The sequence below is a fragment of the Rattus norvegicus genome, chromosome 12 (genome assembly GCF_021556685.1).
Source record: "Rattus norvegicus strain SHRSP/BbbUtx chromosome 12, alternate assembly SHRSP_T2T, whole genome shotgun sequence".
Classification (NCBI taxonomy): Eukaryota; Metazoa; Chordata; class Mammalia; order Rodentia; family Muridae; genus Rattus; species Rattus norvegicus.
This window is the reverse complement of record NC_141545.1, coordinates 50,655,727-50,671,841: the sequence shown is the minus strand read 5'-3', so window position 1 is coordinate 50,671,841 and position 16,115 is coordinate 50,655,727. Positions and strand designations below refer to the sequence as shown.

The window sequence follows — 16,115 nt, the reverse complement described above, 5'->3', positions numbered from 1 at the left end:
GTTGACCTCTGACCTCTGACCTCTGACCTCCAACCTCCACAAGTATGTACATACACATGTACACACTCTCCTACACGTGCACCCACACAGACATGGGCACATGTACACACACACGCACACACACACACACATGTGCACGAACTCACATACATCCACATGCACACTCATGCACACATGCACATGCCCACACACATGCACATTCACAAACATGAGCATAACAATACACATATCCACACACTCATGCACACATGCACAACCACATGCACAACCACATGCACACTCTTGCAACTCATGCACACTCATGCACATGAGCTCACACATGCACACACATTCATGCACCGGAGAACACACATGCTTGTACACACACACACACACACACACACACACACACACACACCCTGGGCCTCTCCAGTGATCTTGATGTAATGTGAGTCTTTGTTACCAGAGCTTAACCCACACCCTGCCCAACAGCACTGACCTTCAACAACCCCCAGAGAGCACCTGGCTTCCCTTTATCTCAGTTTCTCAGACAATCAACACCAGCAAGGCGGGCTGCCAATCGTGACATCCTGTACCCAGGTGGAGCCTTCAAAATTACTTTTCAAAACAAATGAGCTTACCAGGATATGCTCGCCCAAGGCTCCTGGTTTCTAACTGGCACCGTGAGCCCAACAGGTTCTAGCTTCCTATCTCCTTGGTCACACCAATAAACTTTGCCTAGGCCCCCCAGCTGGTATTTTTCTCATGTAAGGTTCCCCAGAAATGTCTACAGAGATGAATTCTCACAGCTTAAGAAAAGCTATTGAGCCCAATGTATCCAAATCTGCAGTTTAAAAATAATATCTCCTTGGGCAGCCGTTCTCAACCTTCCTAACGCTGAGACCCTTTAACACGGTTCCTCATGTTGGATTCACCCCCAACCGTAAAATTGTTTCCGTTGCCACTCCGTAACTGTAATTTTGTTAGGTGAGAATTATAATGTAACTATCTGAGTTTCCTGGTGGCCTTAGGTGATCTCTGTGAGAGAGTCATTCGACTCCCATGGGGTCACGCCCCACAACTTGAGAATCACCATCGTAAAATATGACTTTTGCACATAGGAAAAAAACGAGGAGTTCCGGATGTCACAATCATGAAGAACTCTGCCTTGTGCACGTCTACCTTAGAGTTCACTGCTTTGGGTATCAGCCCTTTCACAGACAGGATATCAAATTCTCTCTCTCTTTGTAGGGATTGAACCCAGAACCTATTACGTGCTACACGAGCACTCGCTCGCTGAGCTATATGCCCAACACCCCCTTTTCTCTTTGTTTATGAGACAGGATCTCATCGTGTTGCCCACTCTGAACTTGGCAGGCCTTCATCCCATGAGCCTCCAGCCTACATTGCTCCGTAAATCCATGCTCTCCCTGGGAGGAAGAGACATAGACGGTTCACTCAGCTGCTCAGAGTCGGGCCCGGGCTGATGCTTCCTGCCCAGCAGGGCTTCGTCTGGAGAGGAGGCATGGAGTACTCAGCCAGAACAAACGGGTGCACACATTCTCACACTGTGCAGGACTGCATCAGCTGAGGGGTGCCCCACAAGGACAAAGAGAAGAAACAGGGCCCAGAGGTGCAGGCTCACAGGCAAGGAGAACACAGCAAATAAACACACCCGAAGGATCAGTCATTTTTCTTTGGATACAGGAAAACAGCAAGTCGCAGAGGCACTGCTTTGCCTGCACAGCCATGTGAAGACTCCTGAATGCCCAGCTCAGCGTCGGGGCCAAAGTGTCTGTTGGGAAGAAGCACCTGCCTCCTGTGAGGAAAATTGGCCAGCAGGCAGTCACTCGCTAAGAGAAAAGACCTGCCCCTCAGCACTGGTTGCCTGATGTCTGCTCCTTGAAGCAATGTGAGCCCACAGGTCTGTCAGTGGGTATAACCCGGCAAAGACGTGACAGTCTAAGTTAACCCATTCAAGGACAGTTACCCAATGCACCCCTAACCTGAAGACCTGGAATTCAAAATGCCCCAAATCTGAAAGCTTTGTCTTTTTTTGTTTGTTTGTTTGTGTTGTTTTTTTTTTAGTGTTCAAGTGTGTGCGTGTGTGTGTGTGTGTGTGTGTGTGTGTGTGTGTGTGATTTGTTTTAATACAAGCTTCACTAAAAAAAGGTCCTTTGGATCCTGGATGAGAGGTGTGTGTGACACAGTTTCCTCTTTGACTAGACTCATTTCTTTCGATACTCATACCTCCTTATGTACCTGCAAATATTCCGAAAATCCTTTTTCTAAAAAAAAAAATCTTCAATCACCTCTGGTCCTTCTACCTGGGTCTTTCAACCTGGAGTACAGCAATCTGAGTCACGTGAGAGCATCAGCTTGGGGTCTTTGTGTCTCCCCAGACACAGTCTGTAGGCTCAGAGTTTGTTTAGGAAAGCCCCGTGTCCCCCAGGGCCCACAGAGATATGTTCCTTTGAATCCTGACACAGTGCTTCCACCAAGACTTTGTAACTAAATGCTCTAGAATTTTTTTTTTTTGTTTGCACGCAAGGTAGGATTATACTTTGGCCTAATAGCAGCTATCAGAGACCACCAGACTCTCCCAGCTCAAAGCTACTCGCTCATAAATCAACTCCAAGGACTGGGGACGTGGCTCTGCCACATGCCTCACGTGTTTCGATATCCTATTGGCTGTTTCGTGTCTTTTCTCTTCTGGGTCGGCAAGAATCCATTCACAAAGTGCCTTCAGGGCAGCGGTTCTCAAACTTGTGGCTTGCGAACCACCCCCTTTGGGGGAGGGGGGCAACGACACTTTCACAGGGGCCTCATATCAGACATCCTATATATCAGATCTTTACATTTCAATTCACAACTAGCAAAATTAGAGCTATGAACGAGCGGTGATGATAATTTTATGGGGAGCTGTGTTAAAGATAGGGTGAGAACCACTTCACAGGCTTTGTTCAGTGGTGGGGACAGAACCCACAACTGTGTTCCCTGTGGGCAGATGCCCTCTGCCACCAGCGAGGTCCCAGCCCCCCCACCCCCGTGTTTTCTGGAATGCACACGCTGTCTGGAGGTCAGATTGATTTCTGCACAACACTGCACCTTCTCTAGAGACTCTGTAGCTCTTGCTTATCCAGATTCTCTCATAAAACTTTGCTTCCTCTCATATACTGGTGTATTCAGAGATGCATAAATCATCGCGAAATGTTAGGGGTGGAGGAGGGTTGTGCGCATGTCCTGGTGCGCATGTGGAGGTCAGGGGACTACTTGTGGGAGTTGTTTCTCGCCTTCCACCATGTGGGTCCTGGGGGGATCAAACTCAGTTCACCGGGCTTAGCCACAAGCACCTGCTGAGCCAGCTCACAGGTGTAATTTTAAATAGCAAGTTGTTGCAGGCATCTTATTAAGAAGCTGTGTGGGTGACAGTGTGGTTGAAGTGCAGCTCGTCGGAACTAGGTAGCCTCTCCCACCCTTCCCGTCCGGTTTTATCTTCGACGCTCCGACTCTAGATCCTGAGGAGGCTCAGTGAAGTCCTTTGCACCAGGAAGTTACTGTGCATCTGTGTGATGCTGTCACCATCAACTTACGTGTGACCACTGAGGCCCTCCACCCTGCAAGTGTCAGCTAGCACCTTCATACCTCGCCATCGCCGTAAGAGTTCCCAGACCAGAGCTGGGGATGTACCTCAGGGCACAAGCTGCCTACCCAGCATGCAACGAGCCCCGGTGTCCGGCCCCAGCTCTGCTGGAAATGGGCATGGCGGTACACTCTGTAACCCAGGCACTCTAGAGTCAGAAAGTGGAATATCAGACATTCCAGGTCACCCTTGGCTCCAAAGTGAGCTTAAAAGCAGCCTGTGGATGGTGGTTTAGTCCCTGGGATCTCTGGTTGGTTGGCATTGTTGTTCTTATGGGGTTGCAAGCCCCTTCCGCTCTTTCAATCCTTTCTCTAATTCCTTCAATCCCGTTCTCAGTTCAGTGGTTTGCGGCTTACATTCACCTCTGTATTTGACATGCTCTGGCTGTGTCTCTCATGGTTCCAACTGCATATGTAGCAGAGGAAGACCTTGTTGGGCACCAATGGAAGGAGAAGCCTTTGGTCCTGCCAAGGTTGGACCTCCAGTGTAGGGGAATGTTGGGGGGGGGGCTTGATGGGGAGAGGAACACCCTTATAGAAGAAGGGGAGGGAGATGGGATAGAGGGCTTATGTCCGGGAAACCGGGAAAGGAAATTAACATTTAAAATGTAAAATTTAAAAATATCCTATAGAAAAATAAAGATACAAATTGCGAGAAGAACAAAAAAGAAAGCAGCCTGTGTTACACGAGATCCTGTCTATAGTAATAACAAAATAACAACTACAACTACAACAAGTTATTGTGTATCTGCAGCAGCAGGAGCAGCAGCCAGCGAAACTAGGGCCCATCCTTAGCAGCCACCAGGATTTGAAGCTCCTTCACCTCCCATCCTTCCTCCACCTTTTAAAGTATTTTAAAGCAAATCTCCAGCAGCAGGTCCCTGACTCAGTACCACTCTGCTTTTGCATTTCTCAAACCTGCGAGCATCCACAGACACAATGTCCTCTGCCCCATTCCCTCCATCCCGAACTGTGACTCCTGAAGATGCATTAGGTGGTCTCTCTCCAGACGCTAGGACCATTGGAGGACCAAGCCTTCCCATGGCCACTAGGCTCGAATCCGTCAAATCCATATCACCAGATTGTCACCCACTCCTGTGGCTCTGCCCTGACCCGGAGCAGCCAACAGTTAATGAGTAATTTTGAATCTAAATCTATGACTCAACACTGGCCAGCATGTCTCGGGTCTCATGTGCACTCGTGTACAAGTGGGAGCGAGAAGTCAGACCGTCGTGGCAGTCTCTTTGGTAAGGACCAGTCTACACCTCAGATCCAAACCTGTTTTGGGAAAGCAGAGAGACTATGGAGCCATAGTCTCATCACCCCTTCCTAGATGGACTCTGCCAGCATGCACACTGTCCCAGACAGATGGGGGGGGGGGGAGCCACAAGCCAAGTGCTGAGTTGGAAGTGGCAGTGGTGTGGTGCTGCCAAAGCAAGCAGCCCCGGTTCTGTGCTACATGTTCTGCAGGAGCCATCGGGGAGGCCGCTTAGTCTACAGCACAGAAACCCAGACGGGCATCTGTTCTCATGTATAAACAAGTCAACCTGCTACTGATTAGACCCTGGATGTGTCTGTCAGAGGAGGAGTCCACAGAGGCTTGGGTGAAGACACCTGCCAATCAGGTGGTGTCCTACCTGAGCCACTACTTAGCCCTTACCAAACATGGCCACTCCTACCCTGAGTGGATTACAGAGCAATGTGCACACTTCAGTGTACAAGGAACCAGAGATCTCCCCCTGAAAGCCAAGGCAGGCTGAAGAGCCACCATGCTCCGAGGCTGTGTTTGGAGAACCACACAGAAGGAACCTAACGTTCAGACTGCACTGCAGGACAGCCTTGTGACGCTACACATGTTCCAATGGTGTCAGAGATGTGTGGCCAGATTGGGCACTTTCCAAGAGCTCCTCGAGTACAAGAGTGGGGCTCTCTGAGTTTGCACAGTCCCCTCCATCTAAGGAAGAGTGGAGGAACTTACTACGGAAGACTGCAACATCATACCACGAGGGAAGGAAGGCACAGACAGAGTCAAGAGCCTGTGAAGACCCCAGATCTCACCAGAGGGAGAGCGTCCAGAGATGCTTACATAAATAGAAACTCCTTTCCACCCCACTGAGGAGACTGACCACCGCCCGTTACACTTCATGTTCTAGTGACAGGATTCACTTACAACTCTCTCCGGTCAGGGTGCCTTTATAAGAAAGAGAGATTTTGGAGGGCGGGGAGATGGCTCAGACAGCAAAATGCTTGCTTGCCTTTGAAACGCAACTACCTGAGTTTGATCGCCAAACTGGAGAGGCAGAGTCTGGGGGAATCCCTGGCACTCGCTCACTGGCCGACCCAGCCTAATTTGTGCATTCTGGCCCAGACTTGATCTCAACAAACCAAGGTTGGTGGCTTCTCACTAACCCTGACTAACCAAAGGTCTCCACATGCACACTCACACGTATGCATGTGTGACACAGCGCGGAGCACAGCACACACCAGAGTTTGCTGACCACACTGCAGAGGCACAGCATCTGGGATTGATGCCTCCTGTCTTTCTTCCCCTTTTTGAGCAGGGCCTCACTCAAGGTAGGCAAGAGCTTGGCCCTACCACCATACCTCACAAAGAGGATGTAACAGGAATCACAGCCTTCGATGCCTTTGAAGCTAAAAGACAGTCTTTGGTATTGAGCAGCCACACGGAGGTTGATTCGTGTAGGCACTTCTAGTACAATTTTAACTTAAATCCCTGTTGAGAGCCACGCCGTTACAGAAACCCTGCATGAGATGACTAGGGAACCACCACAGATCTTCTTGTTAATGACGAGAAATATTGACCCCCACCCCCACCCCGGCTGGCATTCGCACAGCGGCAGTCGCCAGAGTGTGCTGCTTGGGAATATGGCTCAGAATGCTTGCTGGGAAGGAGGGAGAGCCTCAGTGCTCGGCTAAGCAGCTGCCACATGAGGTCCCGGTCACACCCAGCTCTGGACACAGCACAGCTTGACCACCAGGGTTAAGAGAGTGGTGCTCTCCCTGTCTAATAGGATTTGTGTTTCTGAGTCGCTGAGAAGCTCCTTTTAACACTCCTCATAAAGCAAGGCGGCTCTCAGCACCATTAAGGTCCACCTTCTTCCTAATCCCAGTCTACAACCGCAGGGTTCTCAGTCCTGCCTGGCATCCTCACTTAGCACTCAACACCCCACGGCTGTCCAGGTGACTGGCAAATGTATGTATAAGCCCACACCTCCCTCCACACCCTAACTTAAACCCTGGTCACAGAACTGATGTCATGGATTTTAAAGCATTCACAGGGCCAAAAGTCTCTTCCTAAAACAGAACTGAGGATTAAGTCGACCATGTACACTTTCAACACCCAAGATACTATGCCTATAGTAACTGGGATGGTTTTACACCTATCTCTTTGATACCTTCGTGAATTTCAGCTCTTACCAAATATGGCCGCTCCTGCACTGAGCAGACTACAGAGCAATGTGCACACTTCAGTGTACAAGGAACCAGAGATCTCCCCATAAAAGCCAAGGCAGGCTGGAGAGCCACCATGCTCAGAGGCTGTGTTTGGAGAACCACACAGGGACCGAAGGAACCTGGCATTCAGACTGCACTACAGGACAGCCTTGCGACGCTACAAATGTTCCAAAGGTGTCAGAGTTGTGTGACTGGACTGCTCACTTTCTGTCTTAGTCAGGGTTTCTATTCCTGCAGAAACATCGTGACCAAGAAGCAAGCTGGGGAGGAGAGGGTTTATTCAGCTCACACTTCCACATTGCTGTTCATCACCAAAGGAAGTCAGGACTGGAACTCAAGCAGGTCAGGAAGCAGGAGCTGATGCAGAGGCCATGAAGGGTGCTGCTACTGGCTTGCTCCCCACGGTTTGCTCAGCCTGCTTTCTTCCTTTCTTTCTTTCTTTCTTTCTTTCTTTCTTTATTTATTTATTTATTTATTTATTTATTTATTTATTTATTTATTTTCCCCACTTTGAAGGAACCAGTGAATTTCTTTTTTTTTTCTTTTTCTTTTTTCCGGAGCTGGGGACCGAACCCAGGGCCTTGCGCTTGCTAGGCAAGCGCTCTACCACTGAGCTAAATCCCCAACCCCGAATTTCTGAAGGCATTTCCTTACAGTGGTGGCACCTGGCTCAGGACAGAGGCAGCCAGGTTTTCCCCATGCTGCCAAGGTCTCTCAGGGTGAGAGCAGAAATAACATTTTAAGGACGAAGCCATTGTCACGCCCTGGGTACAACAACCAGGAAAATCACAAGAATCATGGAAAACAAGAACTCCTCTAAAATCTCAATACTACACTCTTTAAAAAAAAAAAGTCAAATGAACCGAACATGCCAAGAGGTAGCTCCGAGGACCTTGGGCACCCTGTCCATTACGAGCAGTGGCTGCCATAGACAGCCCCTGGTAAACCTTGGACTTGGTTATCACACATTGCTGAGGGAAGACTTCTTGTCTGGTCCAAAGGTCCTTGCTTAGTGAGGGTCCCAGTGGAGTCCTTGGCGGACTGGTGAAGGGACACTTTGGTAGGAAGAAGCCCTTGGGGGAAGAGCAGGAAGTCAGGACATTCTCCTTCCCTACGGTGAGGGAAGGACAGAATTCTAGGAAAATCAGATTTGTCAGGAAGTGGGGTGGGTGCTGATGCTGATTTGAATGTTGATTGGTGGGCACCTGGGAGAAGACAGGGTGGCAGCCCCACCCTCCAGCACAAAACAACGGAGGTGGGACACTCAGGGGTTGCTGAAGAGTTCATTTTTCTTGCTCCAGTCCATCTGCGGGGCCCGCTTGCTACTGTGCTCTAGCAGCCCAGGAATGGCCCCACACACAATGGGCTGGGTCCACCCCCTCTTGATCACTAGTTGAGAAAATGCCTTACAGCTGGGTCTCATGAAGGCATTTCCACAACTGAGGCTCCTTTTTCTGCGATACCTCCAGCTTGTGTCAAGTTGACGGCACAAAACCAGCCAGTACACTTTCCAAGAGCTCCTCGAATACAAGAGTGGGACTCTCTGAGTTTTTACGGTCTGCTCAGTCTCACAGAGAGTAGAGGAACTTACTACTGAAGCCTGCAGCCTCATACCACGAGGGAAGGAAGGGACAGAGTCAAGAGCCTGTGAAGACCCCAGATCTCACTAAAGGGATTGGGGGGGCAGGGAGAAGAGAGAAAGGACAGAAAGAGAGGAGGGAGTGCTGTGTAGAAAGGTCTAGACACACAAGACCACAGTAGGCAGCTGAAAGAAGAAAGTGGAGAAAACACAACAGGGGCGCAAACCTAGTTCTGCTTCTAGGGCTCAGCAGCTGCTCTGCCCTGGCCCAGCCAGTCACCCCTCAACTTTCCATGATTCTGCTTCCACCTCCTCCAGGCAGCCTGGCACCAGGGCTTCCCATACACTGCTGCTTAGTGTGAGCCTGCCTGTCTGTCTCTGTCTCTGTCTCTCTCTGTGTATGCATGTATGTACAAGCATTCGTGTGGATCTCTGTCTCTCTCTGTCTCTCTGTCTCTGTCTATGTCTCTCTCTGTGTATGCATGTATGTACAAGCATTCTTGTGGATCTCTCTGTCTCTCTGTCTCTCCCTGTGTGTCTCTGTCTCTGTGTCTGTGTGTGTGTGTGTGTGTGTGTATGCATGCATGTCTGTCTCTCTGTCTCTCCCTGTGTGTCTCTGTCTCTGTGTCTGTGTGTGTGTGTGTGTGTGTGTGTATGCATGCATGTCTGTCTCTCTGTCTCTCCCTGTGTTTCTCTGTCTCTCTTTGTCTCTCTGTGTGTGTATGCATATGTATACATGCTTGGGCGTATGTCTGTCTCTCTCTGTCTCTCTATTCTGCTTGTCTTTCTCTGTCTCTGTCTCTCATTCCCTCCTTTTTGAGACAGGCTCCCATGTAGCCCAGGCTGGCCCTAACTCACTATGTAGCAAAAGATGACCTTGACAAACCTCTGACCCTCTGCCTCTATACTCTGAGATTATAGATGTGCGCACCCCACCTCATTTACAAGCTGTTGTGGGAATCAAACTGAGGGTTTTATGCACGCTGAGCAAATGTTCTGCCAACTGATCCCCACTCCCAGCACCATCCTGCTTTTTCCAAAGCATGCTATCACACCCAAACCCAGCAACCTGGGAGTGTAGTGGAAAACTGCCTTTTCCTCTCCATTTATCTGTGCTTGAGAGCCTTCGATAGCTCTCTCCCCTTGTTCCACTCCATAGGAATGAGTGAATAAATAAATAAATAAATAAATAAATAAATAAATAAATAAATAAATAGGGTTATGACAGGGCTTGTGTTGGAACATGTCATGATCGGCAATGAGTAGATATCATGTGTTTTAGATTGGGGGGGAGGGGTGACTGTCCAGCTCTTGACTCCTGTTCTGGAACCTTTCTTCTTCCACACTCATCACAGATAGGAAGGAGGGCACAGGGAGAAGAGAGACCTAGGTGGCAGAGGGTTTTCAGGGCCCTCCTCTCATGCCATTCCCACTCCTGCCTCTCACACCATGGAAAGAGGAAGCAGTGTGCGTAGACCCAAGGCTGAGTCCAAGCTGACCTTCACCAGCCACCGGGTATCTGGGTGCAGAACCCCGCTCCCACAGTGCCTCGCATAAAGTGTATTTAAATATGCGTATGATTTGGCCAAAGCTCAGAGGACCCAAAAGATGAGTTCTAAAATTAGAAGTGACATTTACAGGGTGTGAGGACAGACCCACGGAGTAATCAGAAGGGCTGGGAATTCCAACTCTGCAGCAGTGGGGAGAACAGAGAGTGAGAACAGAGAGAGGGAAGCCGTGAGAGACTGGAGCAGCAGGGACAGAGGGGTCACCCAGCCCTACCAGGTGCAAATGGCGCAGGAATGCATTAGCCACCTGGGAGAAGCTGCCTCCACCTGTGCCCAGTAGGAACTGAGTCTAGATCCCCAGCACCCACATAAATACTGTGTGTGATAGTGTGTGTCTAACTCTGGGGGCTGGGATGGAACTGGAGAGATAATGGAACCCTACGGTTTGCTAGTCATCCAGTCTCTTCAAGCCAATGAGTCCTGGGTTCAGTGAGAGACCCTGTCCCCCAAAATAAGGTGGGAAAGCCAGGCCTGGTAGTACTTGCCTTTAATCCCAGCACTTGGGAGGCAGAGGTAGGTGGATCTCTGTGAGTTTGTGGCCCACCTGTATGTCTACACTGTGACTTCCAAGCCATAACCACACAGGCAGAAGTAAAAGTGTCCAGTGTCTTAGTCAGGGCCACTGTCGCTGTGATGATCACCATGACCAAAAGCAACTCAGGAGAACAGGGTTTATTCGGTTTCTACTTCCATATCCCTGTTTATTACCAGAGTAAGTCAGGGCAGGAACCTGGAGGCAGGAGCTGATACAGAGGGCAAGGAGAGGTGCTGTTTACTGGCTTGCTCCTCATGGCTTTCTCAGCCTGCTTTCTTATACCACTCAGGACCACCAGCCCTGGATGACTCCACCCACAATGGGCAGGCCCCACCCACAATGGACGGGATCATCTCCTATCAATCACTAATCAAGAGAACTGCCCACCGGCTTGCCTACTTTATGATCTTATGGAGGCTTTTCCTCAGTTGAGGCTCCCTCCTCTCCGATGACTCTAGCTTGTAACGAGGTGACAGAAAACTAGCCAGCACACCGATCTCACCACTTCTGTTCCAATTGCCAGTGACCACGGAGGGATGGAGAGATGGGGAGACAGCCGTGCTCATAGCTCGCCATTCCTCATCATTCTCCAATGGTAGTCTTCGCCTCTCGTTCTTCTCTAATAAGCAAAGGTTCTTTGGAATAGTGATTTTATTATTAAAGCTAAATGGATCATCTTTCCCTTTTTAGCTTTTTTTCTTAGAAAGGGAGAAGGGGAGAGAGGAGGGGATTTTGGCCGCAGCTCCCCACCGCTCCAGGAAGGCTATGCGCACCTTGGTTCTGGCGTCACGCTCCTCGCTCCTCGCAGGGAAACAGGGCACCACCTGCAGGCTCGCTTAATCATAATTACCTTCCCCGGAGGCCCCAGAAGAGCTGCTGCTCTCTCACAGCCTCCAAGAATATTCCTGATGTCCCAAAGCCACACCAGGGATCTCCCAACACGACCCCCCCCCCAGATTAAAAACAGAAAATTACATCCGTAAAAACAGAAAGTTACATCCGTTCCCTACGAGGTAAGAAGCGAGGTGGTTTGCTATTCTGTGCAACCCTGGTGTGCTAAACTGCTTCCGCTGGTAGAATGGGGAACCTGGCTCCACTCCCTACACCTTGCACCCCTCATCCTGTGCCCTCTGTACGGTTATCTGCCTTCCCTTCCCTGGTCTTCTTGAGCACAGAACCCTCTGAGAAACAAGAGAACGGTGTGTATGCCTGCTGTGGCTATGTGCCACACACGATGGCGCCCAGATCTGGCAGAGGAGACATTCCCAGTAATGCTGGTTCCTGTGCCACGATGTAGTAGGCACCTTTTCTTTGTCTAGATTGTTGGGGGTCCCTGAGAGAAGAGCCCCCCCCCCGATTGCTTCCAATCTAACTTCTCCCCCTTGGCATCCATCCACCCATCTGCTGACAGAGACTCTCGATGCGTCTCCCCCAGCCTTAACATCCTTCCGAGAGTTTTATGCCTGTCTTCATGGGAGTTAGGCAAGGCTTCGTGGGAGTCCTGAGCAAGTGCTTCAAAAAGCTGTCTCTAAGAACAGACCGCTGAACCAGGGACTGCCTGTACCTCAAAGAGATACACACGGGGCTCCGATTTAAAGCGTTTTACAGTGTTCCACAGGGCAGGTCCTCGTCCCAAATTGATCGCTCCAGCACATCTGTTTTCAAGAACCCCCGGCTGTAAGGATCCCTTGCCTCTCCAAGTCACTGGCACAAATTAACTTTGACCAGGAATGAGATAATAATGGAAATGTCAGAACAAATTGTCTTTCCAGTTTGTGTCCCCCACCTCCCCCCGCCACTCTATCTTAGAATGACTCCTGTCAAAAACAAAACACCTTCCTCAAGGCTCTGCGGGTTGGTTGGTTTGCAGAGCTGTGGACGGGAAGCTTGCAGAGAGCCACCGCCTGGCTACTTCCCATCCCTCTCAGCTCCTATCCCATTCTTCCACATTAGGAAGAATGTGCACAGAAGGAAGCCAGGGGCATGTCCTAAAAGTTGAACGAGGGAGGAGGACTCTCTCCAGTGACCACATCGTGAAAGGGCAGATGGCCACGCCCTTTCCAGGTCAGTCACGGGGGCGGGGGCAGGGAGGGAATGGGGTCAGCTGTCCCATCCATGAACAAGATGTGACTCAGACAAACTGGGCAGCATAGACCAATGGCTACGGTTGTCCTTTAACTTCTACACATCCTTGGCATGCCCACGGCCCAAGCTGTGTTCTTTCTGCTCCCCCACTCACTGGCACGAATGATTGACAAGAGCCACATCCCAGTGGAGAACCCAACCTTGTCAACGTCCAGTAAACAGAAAGGGTCTCTTTGGGGAAAACGTGGCCTCGTTACTCAACTCCCTTCAGCCACATGGGACTTCAAGTCGACTCAGTAACATTCTGTTTGGAAAAAGTAATCAGAGAGATGGACCCAGTGTAAAGAGCTGTCTTAGTCATGGCATGACTTAAAAACTGGCTCTCTGGGCCTTCACCCATGAGTTAGACCCAATTCAATCGGAACATTTCTCATCATCACGGCATGCCATGGACACAGTATATAAACACCCTGGCTAATGGGGCTGCAAGGGTCACAACCGCCACCTCCAACAGGCCCCGTTATCAGCTCCAGTAGCTCAACAAATGTTTGGGTGAAGTAAAGCAGAGATGTGATCCTTCAGAGGATTTACACCCATCAGCCTGTTAATTGAATAATGTGTCAGCATAACGAAACATTTGCTTCTTGCCACTTCACAGGAGGCCAAGTCTCCCCTTGTGCTCAGTGTTCCATTTCCTGAGACTTTTTTCCCTTGACTAGATGGGAGACTGGGCCCTGCAGACCTGTTTTGTTGACATAAATGAGATACTGTTGTCTATTGAAGACTGGGAAGAGGCAAAGTAACGAGATAAGGAAGCACAAAGAATACTGAGAGTGACCAGATAATTAGTTAGAAATTTAAAAAAAAATCGATAGTGAAAGACCAGGGCAAGTTCAAACACATGCTCCTCTTTGGACAAACACAGTTCTGAACAGCGTCTTCCAATAGTCAAACCCTTGCAAGGAACCAGAAGCATTTGTGGCTGAGTGGTTGGTTATTGGTTGGGCGCTGAAGCCACTGAGACAAATGGGCAACAGATTAGAGTCCTGGAGGTGGGACAGATGGTCTAATTCAAGGGTCTACCTGAAAAACAGCTGCAGATTAGCAGTCCTCGAAGGACTCTAACCTCACTGGATTCTCCCATAGACATCCCTTAACCTTAAGACATCAGGACTCAAAAGCCCAGCCATTAGCACATCTCCTTTGAAACAAAGTATCACCGAAGACCATGTCAGAGGCACACTGGTGTGTGCACCTAAGAGCAACTGTGCACAGAAAAGTCAAGCTAGGTTAAAAACACCAAGGGAGGGGGAAGATGAATAGACAGACATTCCTAATTTTAGTAATCTTATATACTCTCTCCCCCATAAAGCTCCCCATAAGTTGTGATTTATTGGTTTTATATATAGAAACCATACATAGTTAAGATTCCGTGCCCCTAGAAGGGTGGGGGCAGAGGGAAGGGAAGAGAGAATGAAATGATTTTTTTTCCACATGCCCCCCCATAGGGAAAGTTTTCTACTGAGGCTTGCTTGGTTGTGACTTGGGGAGTCCTGGGTCTGGTCCCTCCCACTTACTGAAGATTTGAGTCAAGTCCTGTTTTCAGTGAACTTCAGATAGGTTAAACTCTAGGAGGGTGTGCACTGTCCAGTCTCCCCTTGTGCCTGGTTTACTCTGTCAGGAGCAACACGCCCCAAAAACCAGCGAGGGGCCAAGGCTTGGAAGGGAAGGCAAGCCAAAAATACCCAGCCAGCGCAGCTGTGTGTACAGTGTGACTCTTCCTAGCAAACACAGCACAGGGATTTGATGCTCCCTGGATCACGGGGCTCACAAACACGCTTGGAAAAAATAATCTGACCATCGCTCAGCATTGAAAGGTTCTCCGGGGTGGGGGTGGGGGTCTATGAATGCTGCTAGGTAGACAGATTGTTTACCTAGCGTGCATGAAGCCCTGGGTCCCATCCCCAGGAGCTCAACAAACTGGAAGAATAAATGTATATATTTTCCCACACATGAAGGTGAGTAACATTGGCACCACATGGGTGTGTCATGCTTGACCATTTTAAAGGGGGCGTAGCTTCGGTTTAGATCCTTAAAGAATTGCACCGTTCAGGGGTGGCTATAAAGTCCGAGCCAATTTTATCGTCAACTCAGGAAACCACACCGGCTAAGCAACTGGCAGTGGGGTCCGTTAAGAAGTGAGCCCACAGCCCCACTCTGTACCGGCGGGAACTCCCCGGGACAAGTACAGCTCTAAGAGAATATCACACCTCAGTAAAATCAATAATAAATCAGTAGTGATATTAAAGGCAACTTGGCAGCGAGTGGCCAGCCTGAGCCGGTGCAACGGGAACCTCCAGTCTTGCAAGACCAGGCTAGGTTCAAGTGGCTCTCCTGTCATCCTTTCCAGAAAGGGCAGGCCGCCAGGGGTCCAAGTTGGGGAAAGTGGCTCAGGTGATGGCGCTGGTGACAGAACTGAGAACTCAAGGTCTACTTACTACTGCAGGGGGCAAGGGTGCTGACAGACAACCCTGCAACCAGCTCCGGACAGCGGGGCAGAGGGTACTGGCGGGGTGTGGGGGGCACAGAAGAAGAGAAAGGACCAGAGGGGCCAGGAGGGGACTACAGGGAACTGGAGAGCGCGGGAGGTGGGGGAGAGGACCAGGGAGAGGTCTGGAAAGGACCGAGAGGGCCGGAGCCGTACCTGGGCTCCGGCAGGACGACCTTCTTGCTGGCGCGCGCGGCCGGCGCCGCCTTGCTCTTCTCCATGGCCATCAGGTAGCTGACGTCGGCCAGCACGGCCTCCAGGTCCGCCATGGCGGCTCCGCAGCTCCCGCCGCCCCGACGGGGCCACGGCGCGCCCGACGCGCGACCCCGACGCGGACCCCGACGCACCGCCCCTTCCGCGGCTCCGCGCCCCAGCCCGGCGCGCCCCCAACCGTCCGCGGCCACGCGCTCCTGACCCAGCCTCTCAGGCACCAGGGACTTCCTCTCCCTCCTCCTCTCCCTCTCCCTTCTCCTCTCCTCTCTCTCCTCTCCTCTTTTTCCTCTCTTCCTCCCCCTTAGATCTCTAAGCACAGTCCAGATGCCCAGTACTGAGGGGACATTCCAGGAGGTCTCCAGTAGCTCACTCTCCTGGAGGGGACACTGGAGGTACCCTGGAGTGGTCCCACCTGCTCTTTCTGGTGATTGTCAAATAGAGGTCAGAGCTACCTCAGGGGGTGTCTCCAGCCATTAGCCCCACCCTGGACCT

At 50.5% G+C, this 16,115-nt stretch overlaps 1 protein-coding gene across 2 annotated transcripts in view; it reads right to left on the bottom strand.

Annotated features, from left to right (window-relative positions):
- The window catches only part of Grk3 (G protein-coupled receptor kinase 3), a 110,529-nt gene extending 94,813 nt beyond the window's left edge, over positions 1 to 15,716 (bottom strand). Inside the window, exon 1 of one of the 2 annotated variants that reach the window (XM_087577781.1) lies at positions 15,567 to 15,716. In XM_087577781.1, coding sequence (XP_087433907.1) covers positions 15,567 to 15,679 — 113 coding nt within the window. In that variant the 5' untranslated portion in view covers positions 15,680 to 15,716. The remainder of the gene's footprint in view (positions 1 to 15,566) is intronic. The other variant, NM_012897.4, reaches the window with a different exon arrangement.
- Positions 15,717 to 16,115: the final 399 nt, after the last annotated feature.